This window comes from Diachasma alloeum, unplaced genomic scaffold (genome assembly GCF_001412515.2).
Source record: "Diachasma alloeum isolate Michigan unplaced genomic scaffold, Dall2.0 Dall_scaffold_01136, whole genome shotgun sequence".
NCBI lineage: Eukaryota > Metazoa > Arthropoda > Insecta > Hymenoptera > Braconidae > Diachasma > Diachasma alloeum.
Window position 1 is genome coordinate 50,108 of NW_021681246.1, and position 27,043 is coordinate 77,150.

At 41.9% G+C, this 27,043-nt stretch overlaps 1 protein-coding gene across 1 annotated transcript; it reads right to left on the minus strand.

Annotated features, from left to right (window-relative positions):
* On the minus strand, nt 1-26,426 carry LOC107045951 (cubilin). The gene is made up of 16 exons (XM_015268379.1): nt 26,350-26,426; nt 26,005-26,134; nt 25,066-25,248; nt 24,968-24,994; nt 24,755-24,895; nt 23,620-23,723; nt 22,969-23,116; nt 20,754-20,996; nt 18,508-19,134; nt 15,837-17,440; nt 12,475-14,564; nt 9,733-10,256; nt 8,281-8,479; nt 1,995-6,928; nt 264-375; nt 1-169 (listed from the first exon to the last, which is right to left on the minus strand). Exons 1-16 carry the CDS (start codon nt 26,424-26,426, stop codon nt 105-107), a joined length of 11,208 nt encoding a protein of 3,735 aa, XP_015123865.1. The 3' UTR covers nt 1-104.
* Nucleotides 26,427-27,043: the final 617 nt, after the last annotated feature.

The window sequence follows — 27,043 nt, forward strand, 5'->3', positions numbered from 1 at the left end:
TTATGATTCATAACAATCATACTGAAATTTATCACATTTACATCTTAAATTTTAAAAAACACTAATTTTTTCGGTATCTTATTCAGCACGTTCGAAAGATCGAATTAATCAATCATCATCAATGGTTTGTATCCCCAGATAGTCGGTCCATCACTCGAGTCGTCGTAATCTGGTAAACACAAAACGAGAAATGAATTCACATCTAGTTTAAATGATTCTAGATCAAACGAATATCACATAGATCAATCAACAATAAAAGTCACCTTCTCTAACAGCAACGAAATTGATCTCCCATCCAGTCCCACCATTATTCAGAGTTGTAGTGTACGTTATCTTCACTTCGTTCGTATGACTCTTATACTTTGCAGGGCGTTCCTAAAAAAAAGTTCCTTCGTATAGACAAATTCTTGCATACTACATACGACTAAATTTAATAGAAAAACCTAGCCAATTAGCCAGACAATTTTATTGGATTTCTATTGAACTTTCTATTGTTTTTTGGCCGATTCTATTGAAATGTTAATGTTAAATAGAAAATATTCCACAGAAAAAGTCAATAGAATTCGATTTTTCTATGCAACTTATTCTATTGAGATATTTTGTGTAGAACTTCCTGGGCAAATATTTTCGAAGTTTTTTTTTATTCCATTTTTCTTTGAGCTGCGAGATGGTGATGAGAAGACTGAAAGTATCAGATAGAGTCTGGTGAAAAGGATGTAATCAAAGAAGCTGAAGAAAGAAGTTACTATATGCAGTAGCAGGCGAAGTAAATGTACCGTTGTGCATAGGGCGAAAAGAAGCTTGAAGAGACTAAGAATTGAGTTAATCATAATGCTAATATAATTTAAATATCAGATCAAATTATTCAAATATGTTTTCCGTCAAGACGAGTTCTTTTGATCCTTTTAATGACTGTTAAAACTGCTTAAACTGTGATACTGTGTAATTACCATTACTGATTATACATCTGTCTGTATTATAAAAATCCAAATCGACTCTTGGTGATGAACATTTAGTACTCGAAATTAAGACTTCAAAATTAACAGTCACAAGGGTCAAAATAAGGGTCACGGAGGTCAAAATAAGGGTCACGAGGGTCAAAATAAGGATTATGAAGGTTAAAGCAAGGGTCACAATAAGGGTCACGAGGTTCAGAATAAGGGTCGCGAGGGTCGGAATAAGGGTCACAAGGGTGAGAATAAAGGTTCAAATAAGGGTCATAAGGATTAGATTAAGGGTCGTATGGGTCAGATTAAGGGTTCAAATAAGGGCTAACAAGGGTCAGATTACGAGTCTAAAAACAAGGTCACAGGGACCAAATTAAGGGTAACAAAGATCTGATTAAGGCTCCAAAAATAAGAGTCATGGAGGTCAGAAACGAATGGTAATAAGGGTCAACATAAGGGTCCCTATCTCTTTATATTATAAAAATCCAAATGACCTGGTGATGAAAATTTGGTACTCGAAAGTAAGACTCCAAAATTAAGGGTTACGAGGGGTATAATGAAGTTCAGAATGAGGGTCACAAGGGTCAGATTAAGGGTCACAAGAGTCAGAATGAGGATCATGAGGGTCATGTGAGCGGAGCGGCAGGGTGTTCAGCCCCCTAATTATTTTATATGAAAACAATTTATTGGAGTGTTACAGGGAGTATTTTTCAATGTGTAGATGTAAAACTATAATAGTAGCATCCACGAAATAAAGTATTCTATTCTATCGTTTCTTCTTTTTATCAAGGAAATCGAACAAAACAGAAAATTTAAGCCAAGAAAATTCTATAGAAAATATCTCCATAGAATAAGTTGAATAGAAAAATCAAATTCTATTAACTTTTTCTACAGAATTTCTCTAATGAACATTTCAATAGAGTCGGCCAAAAAGAATAGAGTTCAACAGAAATCCAATATAATTGTCTACCGAATTCGCTAGATTTTTCTATCAAATTTTTTCACACAACATCAGGCAAAAAAATACGTTATCATCAACTTCCTTACCCCTCCGCAATATCTAGTAGCAGATGCCCCATGTTCACTCGTCTCCTCAACCATTAGATACGTGTCGCAATTCTCTCCAGACCCAAGATCAAACGTCGCAAAGTCCAACAAAACCTTCGACCCTCTCGGGACACTAACTTCCCAAATGCAACGGCTATCATTCCTGTAATTATTCGGGAACATCGGCGACGTCAATTTCCCCGCATAATTGAAGATTTTCCCTCCGCAACCTCTCCCCTTATCCGTCGATGTGTAAACGATATCATAATTCTCCCACGTAGTACCGCTCTGAGAGTTCGACATGAGACTAATCGTATTTCCAGTGCTGAAAATAGGCGCGGGCAGCTGCATTCCACAGTACGTCCCAATAACCGGAGCACTGAAGTCCCCATCATAAACCTTGATATATTTATTAGGACATCCAGATCGATCGTAAATTCTGAGGCTCATAAAGTACAGGGAAATGGTATTCCCAGGGGGAACAGTGATCGTCGTCCAGCAGTTGTTGAACCCCTGATGGAAGATTCTCCCCTGAGGACTTGTGTAATTTCTCCTGCAATCCGCGATGGAGACCTCCAGCTCGAACTTCCTCGGCTTCTCAGAGTTTTCGTTCTTTGATTTCAACGCGACTTCAACAACATTCCCCCCAGCATAGTAATCGTAGTAATCGACCTTGGCACAGAAGGTGTAAGTAGCCACAGGTTTGTGATCGTTAAAATGCCTGAAAAGCGATCCGGCTTTTCCATTGATCAAGAAATCCTCCCCGAAGCCTTCTTCAATATGTTTATTCAGTCTTCTGTCAGTCAGCCGAAGGTGGTCCCCTTCGCAGTCGTTCGAATTCTCCATATCAATATTCTTAAAATGAATGTGAAGATCCTTTCCGTTAGATCCCGACAGGACCCACTTGCACTCGAGTCCGAGGGGGTAATCCGCAGGGTAATGAGGGGATTTCAACGTCACAGTTGTATTCTCAACTCTGATAACGGACTCTCCACAGGGGGTGTCAAACGCCTCCAGCGTGGCTGTTGCCCCACGTCCCGTGTTCTCCCCATCGCTGTAGAACCGAATCCAAAGAAGATTCCTCGAGGAAGAGATCGCCGCTGGGAGGGCACTCCCACAGTATCTCCCCACCAATTCCGAGTACGGACCTCTGCCGTCTCTGACTTCCAGGTAATCCCCGCTGCAGGGAGCTGTCTGAGGTAGCACAGTTCTGTTCGGAGTATTTTGAATATCGAAACTCTTGAACGTCATCCTGATGGCTTTCCCAGCGCCGGCGCTCACGCTCCACATGCACTCCTCGAAGTTCTCGTAGAAGGCTTCTCGCTGGGTCCTCCAATCGTGACTGCTGGTCAGGTTGATCTGCCCCCCGCAGCCCGAGGCAATGCTCTTGGTGAAGACAATTCTGGCCTTGAAGCCCTTGTAATGCCTCGAGTAGTCAGAGATGAAGCTGACAGTCATGATGTTGCCCAGGGATTTAGTGAGAGGGAGATTCTCCGTAAGATTTCCACAGTAGGTCGACAGAATCTTCGTGGCGTTCAACTGAGGCCCCTCGTACACTCGCACTTTGTCGTGGAAACATCTGCTGCTGTACTCGATCTCGAAGGTGTCGAACCTCAGGGCGATGCTCTTGTCCGCAGGTGCTGTTACGATCCAAGTGCAGTTCAATCCCCCGTAGTAATTAGAACTGTCACTTGTCATCGGTGGTGATATCACTCCCTCTTCCGTCACCTCTCCCCCGCACTCGTTCATCAGGTATTTGAACACAAAGCCACGTCCGTTGAAGCGTGCGTAAGTCCTGAAGATCATCTCAATCTTCTTCGGGGACATCTGCACCGGCGGCTTGTTGCTACCACAGTAAGGGGTTTCCTGTCTTCTCCAGTAGTACTCATTAGTTATTGTGAGATTCGCCCAGTTACAGCTGGGACTGATATTCTCAAGCTCGAATTCGTCGAATTCCACGATCACCATTCGTCCTTTGGGAGCGAGGATGGTGTAGTTGCAGATGAGATCACGAGGGTAGCCGGCTGGATACCTGGGGGACATGATCGTCTGACCGGACTTGGAAGCCATGAAGACCCCCCCACAGTTTTTATCGATGTGCGCTTTGAAGCCGTCGCTCTCCGTCACTTCGTTCGAGTGAAAGACGACTTTTATGTGATTCGTCGTTGTGTTGAAGGGCGACGGAGTATTCCTCCCGCAGACTTTCCCCAAGGACTTCCAGGCCCTCTCGCTACTGCTCTCGCGATCGAACACTTCGACGTAATCACTGACGCAGTTGGCACTCGTCTCCAGGCTGAATCTCTCGATGAAGGACAGGCCAATGTGATACCCCGGCTCCACATCAAACTCCCAGACGCATTCGCTATTGTTCGGATAGGTCTTTGGGAACCCGGGTGAGGAAATGTCCAGCCCGGAGGATCCGCAGGCCTTGGGAACCGTGTTGAGCTCGAACTCGAAGTCCCCAGGGGCCTCACTAGCGTAGTACTCTATCCACAATTTACTGGATGTGCTGGTGAAATTCTCGGGCCTGATGTTGCCGCAGTACTTTCCAGCCTGCGGTGACTGCGGCCCCCCGTTCCTCACGATTATGTGCCCCTTGTCACAGGCGCCCAGATTGATCTTATTGAATCGCATGAGGATCCCTTGCCCCTCGGGGTACTGCGCCTCCCACACGCAATTCCTCGGGAAGGACACGTTCGCTGGGGTTGTGATTCTGTGCGACGGACCAGTCAGAGCACCACCGCAGCGGTTCCACTGATACTTCACGTCGACACTTATGGGGCCTCCCATAGTGCCATTCATAATCTGAAGGAGATTTATGGGGGATCGACTTCGCATCACGAAAGGTTCTTGTGTTACATTCCCGCAGACAGCACCAATGACTTTATCAGAGACATCTCTCAACACTACGTTCTTCGATCTTGCAGCACACCGTCTGTACTGTCGGCCGAATTTCCCCAGGGAGCCAGTGATGGTGACGGCTAGAGTAACTTCCACCGGCGTGTTGAATGTGATCATACTGATTGGGGCGACGAGCGTCCACGGACAGAAGAACGGTCTACTTCTGTAGGGTTCAGCACTTGGAATTGATAAAGAACCACTGGCATCCCTGATCAACCCCCCGCAAGGCGCTGAAGGCTCAGAACTAAATTTCGCGCTCAATCCCCTGTATCCTGGCTCCGCAAAGAACGTCACCAGCATCAAGTTCGATGAACTGTAGACTACTCTCTCATAATTCGGTGTGTTCGCCATTCCGATGCGCGATGTGAACCGATGATCGTTGTAGAATCTCACGCCGTAGACGTCGGGGCCCTGAAAGTCGATGTCCAGATCGAGGATTTCAAGCTTCACTTGATCACCTGCGGCCACTGTTATCTTCCACGAGCAGTACGTCGCGGAGAGCCGCGGAATTGGATATCCGGACGAGTGGAATGTGCCCTCCATAGTGTTGAGTTCACCCCCGCATTCGCCTATGGTTGCGGAGAAATTGAGACGAAAACCTCGGTAGCTCCCCACGATTTTACCGTTTGTGTGCAGAGTTATGATTGCCTCGTTGGATGATGTTTCGATGGTGTCAGGTCGGCTCCTCATTCCGCAGAAGGTCTGGGGCTCACTCAGTGTCTCATTATTGGGCATCTTCTCGATGATGGCCAGGTGATCTGTGTCATTGCAGTTCCTCCAGCCGGGGAGGTGGAAATCCGTGAATTGGAATTTGAGGGAGTGATGCTCGGGCCCGATGATCCACCAGACACACTGTTTGCCCTTGGGGTATGGGTTTGGATAGTTCGGAGATGAGACTACACCCGATGACGCTCTGATGACTCCTCCGCAGACCTCGTCGTTCGTCACTAGAGCTTTGAAGCCGTTTCCGGGGATGTTCATGTCTGTGTAGTACTTGACGTAGAGCATATTTCCAGAGCTGGAAATGGTGCTTGGGGCCTTGCTACCGCAGTAGGCACCCAGCAGCTGTGCATTATCTGTTCCACCGTCCCTCACTTCGACGTACTCCTTCTGGCATTCGAGACTGAATGTCAGGTCGAAGCGTTCGATGAAGTGGAGAGATAATCTCTGACCAGCTGGTGCCATGAACGTCCACAGGCACTCGGTGTAAGGCGGTGGAACGTTTGGATACCGTGGTGTCATAAACTGCTGCTCATTGACACCTTCTATCAATTCGAAAGTGCCTCCACACTCGACACCAACTTCGCGGTAAGATATTTTGTAGACTCCCTGAGCACCAACAGCAGCAACTTTCACGTAGAGTTTGTTACTGGTGGTCGTCAGGGGCTCAACAACGTCGGAGCTGCAGTATTTTCCGTCGCCGAGGAAGGGAGAGCCTGGCTCTTGGCCGTTCTTCAGGAGAACGTAGTGGTCTCCGCAGCCTTTCTCGGTTGTCTTTGGGACTTCTATGAAGTTGATGGTCACTTCTATCGTTTTTCCACGTCCGACTGTGACATTCCACTCACACATGTATCGCCAGCCCCAGGTTGTACCTTTGGTAGTCTCGTTGAAGTGGATTACACCGTTGGGACCACCCAGTTGACCACCACAAATGCGCGTCACTTCGGCTTTGAAGCCGGTCCTATTGAGGTAGGAGTCGGACTCGAATTTGACGGTCATGGTATTGGTGGGGCTTTCTACGATTGACATGGACTCGTTGCTCAGGCAGTATTTCCCGAGGAGTTGGGCTTCTGGAGGGGGCTCACGGGGTAGTGCCATCCCCGAGAACACTGAGATACGATCGCCTACGCAGCCGTCGGTCTCTTCGAGGTTGAGGTCTTTGAACCTCAGGACCAGGTGAGTTCCAGGGGGGGATGTGATGAGCCAGTTACAGTGTAACATGCGGTCGTAACCATTTGGATAGCCTGGGGAGGTGATGATGTACGAAGAGTTGTCCTTGCTGGTGAGAGCTATCTCCTCGTTGCAGTCGGATACTGGAAGGAAAGGGGAAAATACTAAACGGCTGTGTCATTGATACAGTTGTTAGAATCAACGTGGACACGTCTAGTTGCTAGTTATCTGTGGGTGCGGCGACGTGTCGATGTGGGGATAATGGGGGAGTTACATTCTAGGCGCTTAGGGTTTTTTTATTGTAGGGATTGACATAAATTTAATTTTTCAAAAAATATCCAAATGCTCTAAAAAATGTGAGAATTTTTTCAGACGCAGTAACTGAAGAATTTTCTGTAGAACCGGAGAATTCTCTAGAAATCCGGACAATTTTCTTGAATTTTCCAGAAAACCGGAGAATTTTCTCGAATTTTCTAGAAAATTCAAAAAACTTTTTCGATTTTCTAAAGAATTCAACAATCTAGATTCTAGATTCTAGAAATCTAGATTCTAGATTTTTCTACAAAAAATTGTAAAATTTTCTTGAATTTTCTAGAAAAATCTAGAAAACTACTCGAATCTCGACAGATGGCCCTGGCTGTTAGGAGTAACTCCGCGAGTGACCCCCAACATGAAATTAAAGACGTGTCCACGTCAAAAAAAATCTAATTCAGTAGCCGAGTGGTAAAACGGTTCAAGCCGATTTCAACTATTGACCAATTTTCAATAAATATCTCAGAATCCAAGGGAGGTAGGTAAACTTTTGTTATGACCTTTTTTGTAGCCCTCAATTCGTTCCACAAAAAAGGCCTATTTGGAGAAGAGCTAGGTTTAGGGTAGATGTGGGAAGTGTTTTTTGTGGATAGGCCGGAATTAACTATTAACACTGAGGTATAAAAATTCACTTGTTATTCGTGGGATCGAGCCACGTCGTTAATCTAATATGTACACTCTTCGGTTAATGAAATGAGTTCGTTGACAATTGAACTCTCTATTAATTTTTGGCCAATACTATTGAAATGTTCAATAAAAAATATTCTATAAAAAAAGTGAATAGAATACAATTTTTCTATACAACTTATTCTATTGAAATGTTTTCTACAAAATGTCCTCGGTTCAAATTTTCCAAGTTGTTTTTTCATTCTACTTTTCTATTCTTTTCATCAAGAAAATCAAACAAAAAAACTTAAAAAATTTGAGCCGAGAGAATTCTATGGAAAATACCTGAATAGAATAAGTTCGATAGAAAAGTCATATTCAATTGACTTCTTCTAGAGAATATTTTCTATTGAACATTTAGATAGAATCGGCCAAAAGCTAATAGCAAGTTCAATAGAAATCCAATAGAATTCTATTTTTCTGTCAAAATTTTTCATACATTTTGTTTCCATTTTCTGTAAAAAAATATTCTCCCTCACAAGCTCCCGAATGGATTCGGAAATTCTACACAACTTACACTGAACGATCTCATTGGGGCCCGTGTTTATGATCCTCGGAACTTCATAATAACGAAGTTTGAACCAATTTCCCAATCTTCTTCTATCCCCTTGGAAAGCAATGAACATAACATTGCTAGTAGTTTGAAAAGGTTCAGGAAGGATGGCTCCACAGAAGTTATGGAGGCGTTGTGCGTCACGATCGTAGCCATCGAAAATCTAGACAATAAACAGATCGTGAAATCAATCCCGTAAAAAATTATGAGTAGGGGAGCTGGTGCATGTACCGACCACCTAAGGAAAATGAGTCTTTTTTTCCAGCCTCGCACTCTACAAGAATTCATAAACGGTTAGAATGGGCTTTTCGAGGTGTTTACTCGAATATGTGAAGAGGATAGATTTTTTATTAACATTAAACATATTTAATTATGTAATTCGATTGCCATCGCCCAGTGAGCGATGACCCAGGGCGATGGACTCCAGAGCGATGGAGTCGAAGTTTGAGGGTAATAATATTTTAAAACCTTGTCACCTGGTACCAGAAATACTTCACAATTTCAGGCCTTATATGGCCCATTCCCGTTAATCACTGTGAAAGGCCAACAATTTAATAGTAAAAGCAGGGTCCATTCAAACTTCAATTCTGAACTGTATTCACGGGACTACGCAGCCCTATAGAAATCCTGAGCGGCATTAGGGAAAAACTCTGGGCGGAATTAGCCACAAACGCGGAGGCTGATAAAATAGCCAATCATAACTGATAAAGATATTTTTCTGCTATCGAAAAGGTTGCAATGGATGTGGAAGTGTATAACGAACATACATTTCGCACTCCATTCAATTAAGGACCAACTGGAAATTTGAAAAATCTTAAATTCTGGGGTCGAAATATTTTAAGAATTCGGTAGGAAATGATTTGGATTTTTTTAAACGATGTTTCCACGATAGAAAATTGAAACTTTCTGTTGAACAGGAATCGGAACAATCATCAATTTCAAAATAAATTAAATTTAGCTTCTGTTAACTGATAGTATTACCCAACAATTTTCAATTACCAAATTAATCATCACTCGAATATTCAAATTCCGAAATAATCTATCAACCAGTAATCGTGTCAGAAGTTTGACCATTACATATCCTATTGAAAAATCCTTTTATGGAATTTAAAATTATTTACTCAATAGTTGATAGAAAATTTAAATTATGAATTATTTTAATATTTTCAAATTTCAAGTAACATAATAAAATCATAGTCATAGAACGGCGCAAATTCTAATAGCATTACAAAATATTCCAAATATAATGATTGTCGACTGATCGCTGCTGTTGAAATTACTTGTTGTTATCAAATGGTTGCATAATAAAAAAAGAAAAAAAATTTCTCCGCCAATTCTGAGAAATACGGGTGGGCGGTATTACCTGCATGATCGGTATAAGCACCAACTCCCCTAGTTAACAAGGATGAAACATACCTGGAGTCCGCCGTCGTAGTAATCACACGAGTCTTCACCAAAGCTATCAACATTGAAAGCATCAAACTCGACTTTGATCGAGAAACCATGTTGGACGGTAACTCTCCAGGTGACCTCTTCACTTTTGGTGAAGGGATGAGGGTATAGAGGAGATGCGATAACACCGGAGGAACCAGTAAGCTCGGAGCCATGATTAAACGTGTACTCAGCCACGAATCCCTCCTCTGTACCGACTCCATCACTTCTGAACTTCATCCAGATTGCTTCTTTGGATTCTATGGTTTCTATCTGAGAGCCACAGTAAATACCGATGATCTTTCCCATTGCCGATTGCTCCCTGATTTCCAGATAGTCTCTGTCGCAATTCTCACTGTGCTCAATACTGAATTTCGAAAAGATTAAGGTGATGCCGTTTCCGGGGGCTGTGTGCAGAGTCCATTCACATTCGGCGTTCATGATGTAGTTGTCGGGGTACCCGGGAGAGGCTAGAGTGCCTGATTCCGCATAGTAATCACCTCCGCAGGCTGGAGAAGACGTAGACAATCAACAAATAATGTTCCGTCGAAACGGAGTATTAAAAACTCAATTGATAAGTTATTCATCAGTAGTTTTAAAATATCGCTTGAAGACGTTAATTATAACGAATTCCATGAGTCTGTAACAGTCAATTCCAGTGTTTATACAAATTGTAACATTTGCGTATTTCCCGGGTTCAACTCAAAGATGAAATTATATTTTTCTATGCTGCTTCTCGCGATTCCTCGTCTCGATTCCTCGGTCGGGTTCCGTTACCCCTTAAGGGTGCCAAGTGAATTTGAAAAAAGATTCAAAAAAAATTTTTTCTTTCCCTCCATCATTGGAGAAATATGTATTCATCCATCCGACGAAATTTCAAACCCGCAACCGGAACTAGACATCGAGAAAATAAATGCGGAAAATCCTCTATTTCGCGTGACGAACCTCGAGAAAGCATGGGATCAAATGGGTACGGCGGGTTGAAATATCTCTCTTATTCACCCCGGTATCCCATTGTTTTTTGTCGCNAAATTTCTCGATATGCATAAGTTCTAAAATTTTAAAATTGTCACCGATGTTCACCATCTGTCTAATACTATTAATTAAAAAAATTATAACTTTGTTGGTGAATGTCAATTTTCAAGGTCATCGCCAAATTCACTTGGCACCCTTAAGGCTAACTGTTATGTAAAGATTGCAGCTTAGGATTTTTTTAATTGTATGGATTGACATAAATTGAATTTTTCAAAAAATATCCGAATGTTCTAGAAAATCGGAGAATTTTCTCTAATTTTCTGTAAAATCAGTGGATTTTCTCAAATTTTCGAGGAAACCGAAGAATTTTCTTATATTTTTATTCAATGCTGAAAACAACCCTAAGGAGTCATCCTTGCAATACGTCGAAACCCAAAATGGACAGTCTTCCCCTAGCGTTCAGCCCGGATATATCAAAGGCTCAACTTGTGCAATTTTTCAAATGAATCCTCCCCTGCCCATTACTCAAATGAATGTTATCATATCTTCCATTCAAACAAACTCAATCAGTTCAACTTGTTACATAAATTGTGATCAAATCAAATTAATGTCTCATACAAAATATGTTTACCGTTAAAAAGACTAAATAAGCAAAAAGTATTTCATAACAAACGAAGACCTCGAGACAATCGAAACAAACTTGACAAATAGAATCTTCCACTTGTAAAAATATCGTATGAAAATCTCTATCAAACAACAAAACCTATTACGAATTACTGTTTTGAAATTTTATTTAATCCGTCAGCACTCACGCTGTATGATTTTCTCTCGCAAAAACTTTCAGGGCATACGGAACATAGTAAAAAAATGGAGATTTTGGTGTTACGTGGGCGGTTTTCGTCCTCCTTTAATCAAATCGCTTTTCGACTTGAAGACTATGCTGCACTAGCTACGGTCAGGGCTCACGGGGAGTTCGCTCAAGATCTAACGCGACGCGACTAGGAGAAGGATTTCGACAGGTATTTCTCAGTTAAATAACCGAACACAATCGATCTATTGATAATTTATGGTATATTGAATGGATAATCGATGGTTAAAGTACAAAATCAATAATCAAATGGGTTCGGTTTTTACGCGTGTCTACTATAGATTTTTGGTCAGGAGTGGACGTCCGTCCCACTTGAGCTCCTGCCGTACTCTGTCTTATTCCATAGCTTCAAAGTCGTTGCTAACCGAAAATGCTAAATAAGCGTTTTCACGATTTTCATACCTAACACAGGCATATGTCATCACTGACAATGGCCAAGACAGTCAAACAACTTCATTCTGAGAAGTTGGACTCAGTTATCATCGTGAGATTGCTTATTGAGCATTTTAGACTTTTTCCATAAAGAAAATATCAACTAATCAAAATCGACGAGGTGAATATCTCCACACGTCACATTGGATTGAAACTTTTTGATTGCCTCAAGCAACTATCCATATTTCTTCGGGGGTCAATAAAAATCATTTAGCATGTTTCAATAAATTATAAAAAAAATGATCAAACTCGGTTGAGGGGTGTAAAAGATTTTCTCACGGTGCGACTAAAGGTTCTCGGTGAAACGTCGCGAGTGCTGACGTGTTAATAAAATAAAACATGAAATAAAAGTCGTAAATAACCTGAGGGAGCTTAATTATGAACTCAGGGGCATCGCCCTGTCGATACAACTGACATTCCGTCATTTAAAGATGAAAAAAACTCAAGCTCACCTGAATTTAAGGCCGAATAAGTTGCGCTAAATGACACATCGACATAGTAATACGTGACAAGATGTACAGTAAGTGCATTTCCATTGCTGACAATCGGCGGAGGAGCCTTCGACTCGCACCAGTGCCCTTTGAGCGGTCCCTCCGTGCCTTCTCCCTCATAAACTTCCAGATAATGACTAGAGCAGTTATCGTCGCACGACCCCCATCGGCAATTCATGTCCATATGAGAGATAGTCAGAGTGATGTGATCAGCAAGATCCTCAGCCGCGATGATCCAACTGCAGTTGTGACCCAGATCATGCTGCAAATGCAGATCAGAAGCTGTTGTCAAGAATCCGGTTCCGTTTGTGACGATGCGAGCGCCGCAAGCTCGCGTGAAATCCGCTCGGAACCCCTTAGCCGTCTGAGCTGGGTCGCTTCTCATAACTACCAGAAGGCTATCACCGGATGAGATAATGGGTAACGGAATCTGCTTTCCGCAGAAAGTCTTCAGAAGCGCGTGCTCTCTGGTCGGTCCGTCGAACACTTTAATGTAATCCATAGTGCATTCGATACTTCCCTCAAGATCGACATCGACGAATGTGAGATTGACAAGATGATGTTTGTCGACTTCAATCAACCACTCGCAATTCTGGTTGACCGGATAGTTCATCGGGTAATTCGACGAGTGAATGGCGCCCTGAGCAGCCTTAAAACGACCCCCGCACATCGATTGAACTTGACTGAAGTCCGCAGTGAACCCTCTACCGGCGTGACTCCAGTCCGAATGCAGCTTGATGAACATCTTGTTGATGGGACTCACGAAGAGGATCGGGCTCTTAGAATGGCAGAACTCTCCCAGTTTCGGGGCTTCCTCGTTCTCCCCTCCGAACACCTCGATTCTGTCCATGATGCAAGTACTCTCCTTCTCGGTGTCGACGTCTGTAAAATTGATTTGGACACTGTATCCATAATCGACTTCGATGATCCACTCGCAGTCAACATTGGTGGGGTACCTCTTCGGGTATCCCGGGGAGGTGACAGTGCCCTTCTGCTTTCTGATGTGTCCGCCACATCCGTTGACGATCCACTCGAGCCTGAAACCACCGTAATGTGAGTCACTATCAGTCCGGAAATTGATGAAGACTTGATTTTCCGTTGATACGATCTTCGGCGGAAGGGTATGACCCTCTGTGGGACAGAAATGTCCGAGTTCTGTGCTGGGTGTGTCATACGAGCCTTCCTTGATGTTTAGGTAATCGAAAACACAGGGATTTTCGGTGTAAGGATTTCCAGGCTCAAGATCGAAATGCGAGAACGATATGTTGATCTTGTTCCCTATCGGTGCATCAATGATCCAAGTACAGTTGGAATTGGGTGGATAGCTGTTAGGGAAATTGGGAGACTCGATGACTCCGCTGTGAGCGTGCAGTTTATTCTGGCAAAGAGTGTTATATTTAATGTGAAAACCGTGTCCTCCGTTTCCGAAAGCGCTGCGGAAATGCACAGTGGCGACATTCGAGTTCAATTCTATTGGTAATTGGTTATCAGATCTGCAGTATTTCTCCTTGCTCTTGACAATGCCATTGATGCCTTCCGAGATTTCTAGGTAATCTCCTGAACATGTGGTATCTTCTCTGAAGTCCACATCAACGAGAATGATCTGTAGATGATTTCCTCTCGTAACAGCGATGTTCCAGGTGCAGAAGGAGAAGGCTGCGTACGGCGCTGGGTAGTTCGGGGACATGATGTCCCCGGAACTTCCGGTCAATGTTCCTCCGCATCCGCGTTGTGTCGCGTCCCACTCGATTCTGAATCCCGCTGTATTCAGGGACTCGTCTGATTTGAATCGCAGGTAAAGATAATTCGTGAAACTCTGGATGACTGAGGGTATAGTCTCCCCGCAGTATTTTCCGATCAATGGAGATGTTGCGTGAGCGCCGTTCCTTATCTCCAAGTAATCGTACCGACAGCTGTCTGATGACTCCACCTCGAAAGAATCAATCGACAGCCTAATTTGCATTCTGGTTGGCGCTTCGATTACCCAAATGCATTCCCTCTCACTCGGGTATCTTCGAGGCCACGCGGGGCTCGTGATGGCGCCATTGGAGCTGAAAGTGGAAAAGTATTGGAAGCCGGGTAATTTCATTTATTCCATATCTAGTATTCAAAACCGTCTTAACCCTAGGCTGGTCACAAACGCGACCCTGCGGTTCTGGTCAACTCCACGGGGATTCCCCGCTGTGTTATTTAGGCTCTAGCGTTGCCGAATTCACTCTACACTGCCCGGGCGCGTTTAGCAAGTTTCCGGCAACGTCGCATGACGGGCAATTTCATTTAACATGGGGAAAGAAATTCATCTGTTCGAAATAATTTGTTTTCTTTAGGTGTTTCGGGAAATACGTTGTTCTAAAATCTGCTATAATTCTTTAGACACTTTATTTGACAAAGTCAAATTGTTTTGAACTTTTTCGGTTAGGCAGTCAATTGTTAAAGAAAAAGGACGTGCGGCGGGGTTTCCCTCATATGGTGACCGATCTAGGGTTAAAATGGTTTGGCAGTGATTGGCATAACCTTAGAATTTGAATATTTTCAAAAGTACTCGGGACGGTTAGTTTATTAGGAGGTAGATAATGTAGAAAAAAACTGGCCGTTATCCCTCTTAACTCTCGAGTAGTCGCGCTACGAGCAAAGCGTAGTCTGTTTCATTTGGTTCATGATAACTGCGAAAATATCGATAATCACGAAATGTCAATTTAGGAGTTCCTCAAATAATCTGTCCTCGTGGCATTAAATCTTGTTTTATTGTTCAGCGGCCACTAAATCTTTTTTTGACTCAGCGCTGTCGACGGGGCCTTTCGGGTCCATCGTAACGTCACAGGCGCCAGCCAGGCGGACGAGGGATTATGATCATAAATAGGTCATTGAGTTCAGTATTAAGTTTAGGGCATGAAAGGCTTATGGCTTATGGTTTTATGTCTTGGACGAAAGTTCTAGATTTTTCCGAGGGATTAAAATGTCTCGGATTTGAAAATGAGGTTTGTGGAGCGTTTTTATGAATCTGAATAAATTCGGGTAAATGCTCCATGGGAATTTTTCGTGTCTAGACAAAGGCATAGTGGAGACACAGTCACCACAAAACCAACAGTTAGTGAAGAATTCAATCCTCACCAACTCTTGGCGTGACCCAGGACTCACGACGAGGCCATGTTTGATGGAGAGTCCAGAAAAGGAACTACAAAAAAAAATTATTGATCACGTATATTCGAATTTAATCGATGGACCTTTGGTGTTAGGGTACCATTGGCCGCCAATCGTTTTGTCATCATCCTCTACTCGAAGAATTTATTAATGTTTATATGCCCCTGCCAACTTATATTTACCTGAAATACCGGCCTCCACACGACCTCGAAGTGTCGACAAATCTGTACTCCCCAACGAAACCCTCGGAGGTAACAGTCTCATCGCTCTTGAAGACTATGTTCATGATGCTGCCCAGGGTGATGACTTCAGGCGGCTTCGTCTTCCCGCAATACTTGCCGATCAACAGGTCCTCCCCGTTGTACTCTTCCTTGATCTCAACATAATCGTGCCTGCAGCGGAAATGCGTCTCCAAGCTCCACGCGGTCCACGAGAGCTGAATGACGTGTCCAGGTGGTGCCTGGATAGTCCAGGAACATTCTTCCTCGTTAGAATATCCCTCACCCGCCCCGGGGCTCACAATACTCCCAGGACTGGTCTTCAGGAGACCTCCGCACCTTCTGTCGATGGTAGAATAGTTCGCCTTGAACCCGCGGTATGAGTAACTGCTGTCAGTTTGGAACTGAATGTACATGACATTGTAGGATGAGTAGAACGGATCTTCAGGGATCTTCTCCTCTCCCCCGCAGAGTTCCGCGAGCTTCGTGGAGTTCTCATTGTCCCCGTCGTAGATGTCCAAGTGATCGAAGTAACAGCCACTGTGCCAGTGTCCCTCTATATCCAGGTCGATGATTTGAAGGATAATACTCTTCTCCGCGGGCTGTATGATTTCGTAATGACAGGTTTTTTCACCGGGATACTTCATCGGATAGTAAGGGGATGTCAAAACTCCGGAAGACTCGTGGAACTCTCCGCCGCAGTGGGTGTCGTATTTGATGCTGAAACCCTTTCCGTGGAAGCTGTTATCGGTGCTGAAGACTACTATCGCTACGCTGGTGTTCAGGGTCCTAGGAGCGGGTAGATCTGTTCCACAGTAGGTTCCGACTTCCGGGGATTCTTCATCGGGACCTTCGTAGATTTTAACGAAGTCGTAGTAGCAATATCTGTGGTCCTCTACGTCGAGCTCCTGCCAGGTCAGGCGGATCCTCTCGCCTTCTGGCAGCTGGATCTTCCATGTGCAATAGAGTCCGGACTCGTAGGCTCCCTGCACTGTTGGGGAGGAGATGGTGCCCTGAGGGGCCGTGTGAACACCACCGCAACCGGGGGAACCCTCGACGGTGCTGTAGCTGAGTTGGAAGCCCTGGTCTTGGGTGTCACCGTCCGAGTGGAAGTACAAGATCGCTGTCGATCCGGAAGTCAGGAGAGGAACCGGTTGTGTGTGACCGCAGTAGCGCTGCAACTGAATCTCCCGATCTCCTATTGTTTCGTTGATCTGTAGATAATCCTTGCCGCATGCTGGGTGTTCCTCGATCTGGAGGGTGAAGAAATGGAACTGGATTCTACGCCCTGGAGTCACGACGATCTCCCAAGAGCAGTTTCTGTTCAGGGGGTATTTTCCTGGAGTACCTGGGGAACTGATTGTTCCGAAATCTGATGTTAGGTAACCACCGCACACCGGGGGTATACTGTTCCAGTGGAGGGTGAAGCCCTCGTTTGCCTCTGTACCGTGGACGTTCAGCCACATGTACAGGCTGTTGTGGGTCGAGATGATGTTCCCGTCGCGGGGGAGTTTATCGCCACAGAATCTACCGATGAAGTGGTCCGCTGTGCTTACGCCGTCGTGGAGCTGTAACAAGAGGACGGGAATGGATTTTTTTCTTCTGTTCCTTCGCTGGAGGATATTCCTATCACTCCTGTCATCCCTTTGTTGTTTCACGGGCTGATATTCTTGTTCTAACTACGTAGCATTTACATCAGGATTTATGTTTCCTGTTTCCGTTTGAGTGTTTCTATTTCCGTTCAACAGTTTTCTAGTTATTGAAATTGGCTCTTTTATTGACGCCACATTGCAAAGGTTTGTTGCGTGCGTAGGCCACGTTCAAACAGGTGTTGTCGATTATTATTAATGTATAATGGAAAATTGGAAATTTGCCAAAATTATCATGAAAATAAAATCAACTGATGTAGCGATCGTAATTGAGCAGATGCACGCCAAATTAGCGGGATAAAAAAGTCGATGCTGGGTATTTTCGTCTGTTTTTTTCTGAAAAGATGGCGATTAGACAAAAATTTTGAAAAAGGAACAAGTGAAACATATGGATAATTGACGGAGTTGATGATTTTTTGAAATTTGTTTTTGTCCACAAAAAAAAATTTTCCTCCAAATTGGCCAAATCCATACCCAAATCAATATTTTTCAGTTTTTCTTTCTTTCAAAGTTTTTGTATAATCGCCATCTTTCCAGAAAAAAATTGAGACAAAAATCCCCACCGACGTGTTTGTCCTGCTGATTTCGCATGGATCTGCTCAATTATTGTTTAACTTTGAAAGTGTGGCATTGACACGAACATTGTAAGCTATAATTGAATTGCCTTGAAGCTTGATATCTCAAAGTATCACCGGAATTCCGATTTTCAAAAAATACAAAAATTTTGCAAATTCTATTATACATACACGTACGGACACGGATCAAACATTGCATTTTCGTACTTTTTGGATGATAACGGGTCTTTATAATATAAAAAATCCGAAACTTAAATGTGAATGATTTCAAACTTCCATCCGGAGTAAAAATGTAAAAAACGAAAATAGGTTTTTGTACACATTTCCGATTACGTAAAACAATCGTAAATTTTCCCAATGGAATACAATTGCATTCGAAAGACTTTCTCTATTAATTTTTGGTGAACTTACCTGTAGGAAATTAACGCGACATGCCGGTGTGCTTCCCAACTTAAATCTCGTGAAAGTGACATTCAAGACCAGACTGTGATTGGTCGAAAAAATGAAAGCGCATGATTTCACATTAGGATCACGTCCACCATCAGGAGGATACGACAAGGTTCCAGCAAGGTCTCTGATGTATCCACCACAGTTGCTCTTGGCGGTTTCACACCTAGGTCCCTTATAGGCCGCTGTGCACTCACAAGTAAAAGTATTATCAAAAGCCCTAGAGCAAATGCCATTGTTTTTGCAGGGATTGGGGAGACAAGGATTCACCGCAACATTACAAAGGGCACCGGAAAATCCTGGTTCGCAGTGGCAGATCATGCTGTGCCCATGAGGAACGCAGGTCCCGTGAATGCAGGGATTCCCCGCGCAGGGGTTGGTAGAAATGGTTGATGTGGCGCAACCGTTGGGACCTATCCCGTCTCCTGCGTAACCCGCTGGACAGCGACACTGTACAACGGAATTCGTAGTTTCTACGCAGGCTGCCAGCGGGTGACAGCCTCCATTGTTGATTCTACATGTGCCAATGTAAGTGCATGTTTCGCCGTTGCCCGAGTATCCTGGAGGACATGGACCACAAATTCGCGATCCCTGAAAAGAAAATTGGGAAAGCAATGTGAGAACTTTGCGGATGCTCTGGTCCAGTGGTGGCGTATCTATCTACTGTCACTTCATGATTACACTTAGAAGAAAAATTATTTTTGCCAAATATCCATTTACTTGAGAAGCATTTATTTTTTCAATAACGTATTTCTTCAGTCAAGGCGTTCCTAGGCAATTCTCATTAAGTTTCAATTATGAGCATTCAGTACCGAAGCGGTAAAAGATAATAAGTCGGTTTTTTCCCGAAAATGAATTATTGATGGAAGACGATTCTATATATTGTATTACATATCCCCTATAAACGTTTTGAGGAAAAAAAAATTAACTATATTTTTATTCGAGTGAAAAACGGAGTAAGTGTTGAATTTCATTCTCAACTATGATCCTGCGAGTTAAGTCGACTTATTTCGCTCGAAAATTTTTTCATATCGGAATAAGTCGACTTATACCTTCATTCTCCTTTCATCGATATTTTTCATATTAATTTTATTGAAAAAGAGTTCGAAACTCCACACCGTGTCCGTCTGGCGGTAATTTTTATCACCTCTTCCAAAGAGAATCACCCGCACGGAAAATTATATATATGGAACATATATAAATAAATCTATAATGCATATATGACACATATATTCATCATATACGTGCTATGCAGCATTTTTCGCCGATTTCTATACATAAAAAATATATGGATTAACCCTTCTGAACTGGCTCAATGAGCAAAGCGCCGCCTTTTCTCGATTTTTTCTTGCTGTCTGCAAAATTTTGTATGAAAAAATTTGTAAAAATTACAAAGCCTAGCTCAAACCCTCTAGAATGGACTGGTAAGATTCCTATCCCTTGAAAACCTCATGAATACCATGAATAATAATAATTTAGTGAGACTGGTACGGAAAAGCGGCGCCTCGCCGCCCGGAGCCAGTGGACTCGTGTAGTCGGTTTTTAGCGGCGCTGTTGCCACGTCGTTCATTTCAGTTCAGACATACTAGGAACATCTCTATCACGTGCCGTGTTTGGCGTCTCGTAAAAAACGCAATTTTTTTTTTCGAGTCTAAATGGTGTTTAATTCGAGAAAAATGTGTGCAGTGTAGATTTCTATTCACATATGGGGCTTCAATGTGGCAACACCGCGCTAACCATAATACGGGCGGTGCGTTGCTCACCGCGCCAGTGGACTCGGGTGGGCACTGAACGCCAGTTCACGAGGGTTAAGTATACTGCTATTATGCAATGGTGTATGCAATATATATGCGATATATATATATACGAATATTAAATTCGCATTTATATTAGGTCTATCGCACGGATGTTGATCATATATGATAATTTCTAGGCAACATACATGCAATATTCCCATGTAATTTTTGAAAATTGTTAATTCTCAGTTTATAAGTTTGAATGATGATTTTCTGCTTATTGCTATCATAGCCCTATCTGAAAAACCTATTAGCTAAAATTAAATTCTTCTATCGGAGACGGGTTCAAACCTACAACCTGCAACCTACAGAGTAGCAACCTAACGCGTTACCCCTGGTTGGGTGAATGTCCCTGGTTGGACAATTGAATACTTTGACGATTGACCGCCCATTTATCATGATAAATGTCATTACCGGCACATTTCTGCAATGAACTTTCGGCATTGTGCTACATCCGCCATTATCAACGAGACACTCATCGATGTCCCGGCAAAAGTATCCATTGCCGGAGAATCCAGGTGGGCAATTGCCGCAGTGGAAGCTCCCTCTCAGATTAATACATTCAACTTCAGGGTCCACAGAGCAGACAGGGTGCTTCCCGGCGCACTCGTCCACATCGACTATGCAGGCCGGATTTGTGCCCTCCGCTTTCCAACCCTGTATCAAAGCATAGTCATTGTTTTTATTCATATTATGTTTTGATGCACAGCCGTTGTTTTTTCCATCACTTGTGCATAAAGTTCACTTTCCACACATTGAGATGAAAAATAAGGTTCGACACTCGTGGGAAAAGGGTTCTTTAATCCTTTGCACTCGCCTTCGGCGAGCGCTACACACCTTCCACGAGTCAAAAAATTGCGTGCGGCTGTATCTTCGATACAGCAGTAATTGTACGTGGCTACGTCCATGGCCTTTCCTTCTTTCGCGAATTTTCTAGACGAGGAAGGACGCGCGCTTCTCGCGCGCCAGCTAGATTGCATGGGATAATGCATTCATTTCATAAAATTTACGGAATTACAACTCGAGGTAATTTCAATCATTTGTAATTTCTATTTATACTGATATATGTACTCTCTCGAATTTTCTAGAAACTCCTTGAATTTTTTCGAAATTTCAAGAAACTTCTCGAATTACCAAGAAATGTCTAGAATTTTCTAGAATTCCGACAGATGGCGCGGCACATAGGCACCGTTTCCCAAAATGACCCCCGATATTGAAACCATAGACGTATCCAAGTCAAAATTCTTTGACGCACTCCTATCGAAATATACTATTTTCATTACTATGTGTCGGTTTACGGACATTGTGAAGAACAATTCAGTAGCGAAGTGGTAAAACGGTTTAAGTCGATTTATCTCCCAGTTGAGTTCTTGAGGAATATTTCCGAATCTAAGGGAGATAGCGAAATTTTCGTAATTACATTTGTTGTAACTCTCAATTGGCTCAACAAAAAAGTATTTAACAAAAATTTTACCATCTCCCTTAGATTCGGAGATATTCATTGCAAACTGCCAATAGTCAAAATTGACTTGAACTGCTTTACCACTTCGCTACTGAATTATGCTCGTCACTTGGCCAAAAACAACTTTTCTGTGTTATATCCAAACCAATGTCCATATGTTATATCCAAAGACATCAGCCGGGAATGCTGATTGAGAATTAAATATTCTAAGTTTCCGAAAAACGATGATACAAACAAAGAATGAAAATGAGTTTTCATTCGTTTCCCGTAAATTTTTTTCCTTACAATTGTTTATCCATTTAAATTTAAAAGCTTCTACACTTCTTAAGGTTTATTGGTTGTTATTTCAATAGAGTGATTTTAATCGTATTTATATCTTTAAACCAAAATTTATTAATTAACAATCAATAAACCTGAAGGAGTGTAGAAGACTTTAGGTTTTTTTGGCCTTATGACGAAAACAGTTATTTCGTAATGCCTGCCTGAGAAGTTCACTTTTCGGAACGGTTGAGCGGGCGTAAAGTGTTTAAATCCGCATTGCGTGTGTAAAATTCAGAGGTCGTGCGCAAAGTGAATTCTCGTGCGTAAAGTTTTGCGTACCCCCCGAAAAAACCAAACTCTTACTGCATCCCCGAAAAGTGAACATGACAAACGTTACAAAAAATAAGATTCTACAGGTGAATCCACTGAGAAAAAAAAATTCTAATATCTGAAACATATTTTCTTGAGAGAAGTAAATTATTTTCAATGGCTTAAATCTCAGAATGTGTGCACTTCACAGAACTCAAATAAATTTTCATTCATCACTATCGTTCCGCGTTACGTCATGAATATTTTACATATTGCAATATTGGAAGTGCATAATGAAAAAATCATGAAAACAATAAAGATTAGAAGATTGACCGTTCTTCTACGCGATTTAAGTAAGTTCATTTGCGACAAAATCCTACTTGAGTACAAGAATATTTTAAGGCATGAGGCCTTTCTCGGGTCATGTGAGTTGAAATGCCTGAGAGAATTAAGCAATTGAAGAAAATTTACTTGTCTCAAGAAAATATGTTTCAGATATTAGAAAATTTTTTTCTCAGTGTGTGAAAAGTGAAAGTTTACACACTAGTACCACAATATACTATTTTATAATGTACTGGAATTTATAAGGGAGCGTACCTGATCACAAAGGCAAGTGTAGCCAAGAGGTGTTCCTTTCTGATCGACGCACACACCGTTACCGCACAGCTCTCGCGAGTCTGCTGAACTGCAGGCGGATGTTCTGGAAGCGCAGTGAACACCGAACCATCCTTTTGCACATGAACAGCTAAAGGAATAGGAGAGTTAATGATACTTTTCGACAATGGTCATCTCGAATACTTATCGAAGATACTATACGGAGAAAGAAATGCAGGAAACATTATTGAGCTAGCACAGTAAAAAAGGTTTATTTTGAACTTTCAAAATTCCTGCATTTCGCACCCAAATTTCCGGTACTGACATGTAAAATTCCCATCGAAATAAGACCGGTTTTACTGTGCTTTAGAGAAAGTTTTCTTACATTTTTTTGTGACCGTGTGCACGGAGAAAAAAATTCCAGAAAAATTACTGTGCGGTAAAATGGGTTCATTTCGACGGACCCGAAAAAATTGCCGTGCGCTACAGGAATTGTTTTCGGATTTACCGTGAAAAATTCTTGTATTCCACAGCAAATTTTCCGGTGCGGGCACGATGATTTTTCCGGGGCCGTCCAAACGAACCCATTTTATCGTACTGGCACAGTAATTTTTCTGGAATTTTTGGGCTGTACAAAATAGAAAATCAATTCACCTGTAAGAACCAAGTGTATTGACACAAGTTGCTCCATTCTGACATCCTAAATCGGTTCCTGCGTAGATTGCGCACTCGTTGACGTCGAGTCCACAAGAGGAACCCTGAAGAGATTGAATTTAAAAATCAAAGAATTGTGTTGCATCAAAAATTTAAAAATACTCATACATATGCAGTTAATGTCGAAACATGTTGAATTTTTACATTCATTTGCGTTCATCTCTCATACAGTGAGCACTTTGGAGTTTATTATTTTTTTTCCTGACATTGATTCCATTATTTTACAAACAATATAAATAGAAAAAATATATGATTCTCCTTTGTGCGTACGTCTAAGCACAAAAATATTATAATCCGATGAATGTGCACCTCTGACATCTATACATCATATAATTATGATTAAACCTACATATCATATAATTTGTTGATGTACGACATTGAATAAAAAGTACCAGGAAGAAGGATTCCCATAAAAAATACTATGGGAGGGGTTTCTCGAATGTGACGTCAAAAGAGTCTACTTCTTTCACATTGGCGCGTAGATTTCAAAAGGATTCACAAGTAAAGTGCAATCAAATATTGCAATATAATACTGATACACCTATGCAAAGTGATTCATAATAAACACTAATTATCGCGAGCTGTTTTGCATGTGATTACTGCCAGTAGGGAGGCCCAGATTCATCTTCTCTTTCGTTCCCAACGTAGCATTTGAATTAGTCGCCCGGAAGTCACGTCATTTTTACGTTACGAAACTGTACCTAATGATGCCGTTTCCGTACACTTGCCGTTTCCAATGCGGCGCAGCGCAGACTCTACAGTCGAATACATAGGAAAATGTAACAGTAGCATTGACCATCGTCGATAGCTGTGCAGGCTGACGGTAAAGTCGATGTTGCTAAAAGTTCCAAGTTCAATACCGACCGGGGTACAATTTTCTATACTCGAGTCTTTGACGAATGGGAGGTTACTCATAGAGAGAACGCTTGTATCGACATAACTTCTGTAGTTCCCCCATTTCACTCGAATTTAAAAGGCAAGTGTGGTGCGGCGTAGAAGCCACAGTTTCATACACAGGAAGGGCATGATGTCGAAAGTGACTTAAAACCCAAAAAGAAGAAAGAATAAGACAAACCTGCCAATTTGACGGGCAAAGACACTGATATCCATCGTAAACCCTGATACACGTCCCTCCATTCAGACAAGGGTTGCTGGAACATTTGTTCGTCCGCAATTTCTTCCGCAGTTTCTTAACTGTATCCTCTAAGTTTTCAACCTTAAAGAAAAATAAGTGATTTTGTCAGGTTATTTGTAATAATTGAGAAGCAAAATCATCTATTTCACTTACCCGCGTAGTTAGACTCAATTCCCAATCCTGAAATAGATTTTTTTCAGAATTATTGTATAATTATGGAATTTAATGCATCACTGAGATTTGAAAAATACCCCATGTTCAGCGGGACGTGAACTCGATGCGTTTCCACCAGTATTTCTCCACGATCCTGACTCCAATCTCCTTATCAGTCCGTCAGGACCCTCAACAGTGTGGGCCAGTCTATCTACTCGTGTTTGTAAGTCTAGCCATGGTCCACTCTTCCAATTTTCAACATATCTAGCTGCATGAGCCGCCTATAACCGAAACAAATCGCAGATAAAGTCACAAAGTCACCTGTTATTTATTATTGAGAAAATATGAAAATTTCTAGATGTTGATTATGGACGAAAATTTTTTTGACGACATGTGATTATTAGTAATTTATGAACCATCAATGTTTATAACAAAGAATTATGATAACACAGAATTTTTTCTCGCAGAATTTCTCATTAATAATCGACACTGTAAAATTGAAATTTCATTACTTGTGCGTAAAGTAAAATTTTACGCACGCGTGCGCAAAATCCCACATTCCATACGCACATTGTGATGAAAAATAGGGTTCGACACTCACGGGAAAAGTGTTTTTTGACCCTTGGGAGGGTAACGCTCGCCGAACGCGAGTGGAACACACGTCCCACGGGTTAAAAAACACTTTTATGAACTCGTATCGAAATAGCTACTTTCGTCACAAGGCCGAAAAAAAAGTTTCTAACGAGTGTGAAGGTTGCAGACCGAGGCGAAGCTGAAAAATGCAATGACACGAGTCAGAAAAGTTGTTTTCGGCCGAGTGACGAACATAATTGTTTTTCACAATGTCCGTAAACGGCATTTGAAATATATTATTTCGTCATGATATGAAGAAATTTACTATTATGCCATTCGGCCCAAAAACCGCGATCTAACCGAGCGATGCAAGTCCTCGCCTTCGGCTCAAACGCGAACTCCACACGAGTAAAAAACACCAGAGCACATTCCAGAAATATACTATAATATTTTTTAATAATTACCGCATGGGCAGAGTCCACAAGATTGACATCGTTCACTGTTAGAAATCCCTTCCCGCGAGTTTTTATGGTGACATTTTTATCATGCGCGCTCCATATTATTAGATGCCCATCGATGGACTCCAAAACGGGTCTGGAAAATATTTTATTTAAATTTTAAAAATAATTCAAGATTTTCTCGTCGATTTTTTGAATTCATGAATTAATCGCTGAAGAGCTTCTTTGGAAGCCACTAGTTTTCTGAACACTTGAATGATTGTAAAAAATTTAGTGATCGAAAAACTCGCAGACTTCCATCACTTTCCTATTCAATGATTTCACTATTTTCTTGAATTGATGAAAACACACCTCTCATTCTGCCAAGCGAAACACTGTGTTGTCCCAAGGAGCAAGAGCAACAGGAACCGGAGGACCCTGGGCTCCATTACAATAGACACTCTCAAATTCACCTATTATACTAAAACGCAATTCCTCGCGATAATTACAAAATAAAAAAGTCTCCTGAGGATCTCTGTCACTGAGTGCCAGCTAGAGACTAACACCAGATACCTCTGTTCAGAGTTAAGAGTAATCTGGCTATCCAGTGGGCGTGTAGGAGAGTGATATGGATCGTGGCCCACTAGATATCAAATTTCAATGGATTTTACCATTGATCATGAGGAAAGAATATTCAAGAACATTTTAATAATTTCTATGAAATTTGTTATTTTTACAGTGGGAACAGGGATAGCCAAATTTGTAATATTTTATTACGGTTACTTTTGTAGCCCTTAATTAGGTAATATCACTCTTGAAATTTTTCGAGTACTTAAGTATCATCAATTCAAATATTCAAATTTTCAACTATTTTATCAATCAATAATTTGAAGTAGGAAGATTGACGATTAGTTGTGTAATCAAAAATCCCCTTTCAAGAAATTTGAATTATTCACTTAGTAGTAAATTTACAGTTTCATATTAACGAATTTTAAATATATCATTATTCGTAAAGAATCAGATTATTAATATTATATTATATGAAAACTTTAATCAACATATTTTA

Excerpts from the sequence above, each read along its gene's own strand:
- LOC107045951 (XM_015268379.1), bottom strand. The coding sequence starts at position 26,426 with ATGGAGCCCAGGGTCCTCCGGTTCCTGTTGCTCTTGCTCCTTGGGACA. Across the intron at positions 23,117-23,619 it reads AATACACTTGGTTCTTACAG|CTGTTCATGTGCAAAAGGAT; the intron begins GTGAATTGATTT and ends CTATTCCTTTAG. Across the intron at positions 17,441-18,507 it reads GTCGCGTTAATTTCCTACAG|CTCCACGACGGCGTAAGCAC; the intron begins GTAAGTTCACCA and ends CTCTTGTTACAG.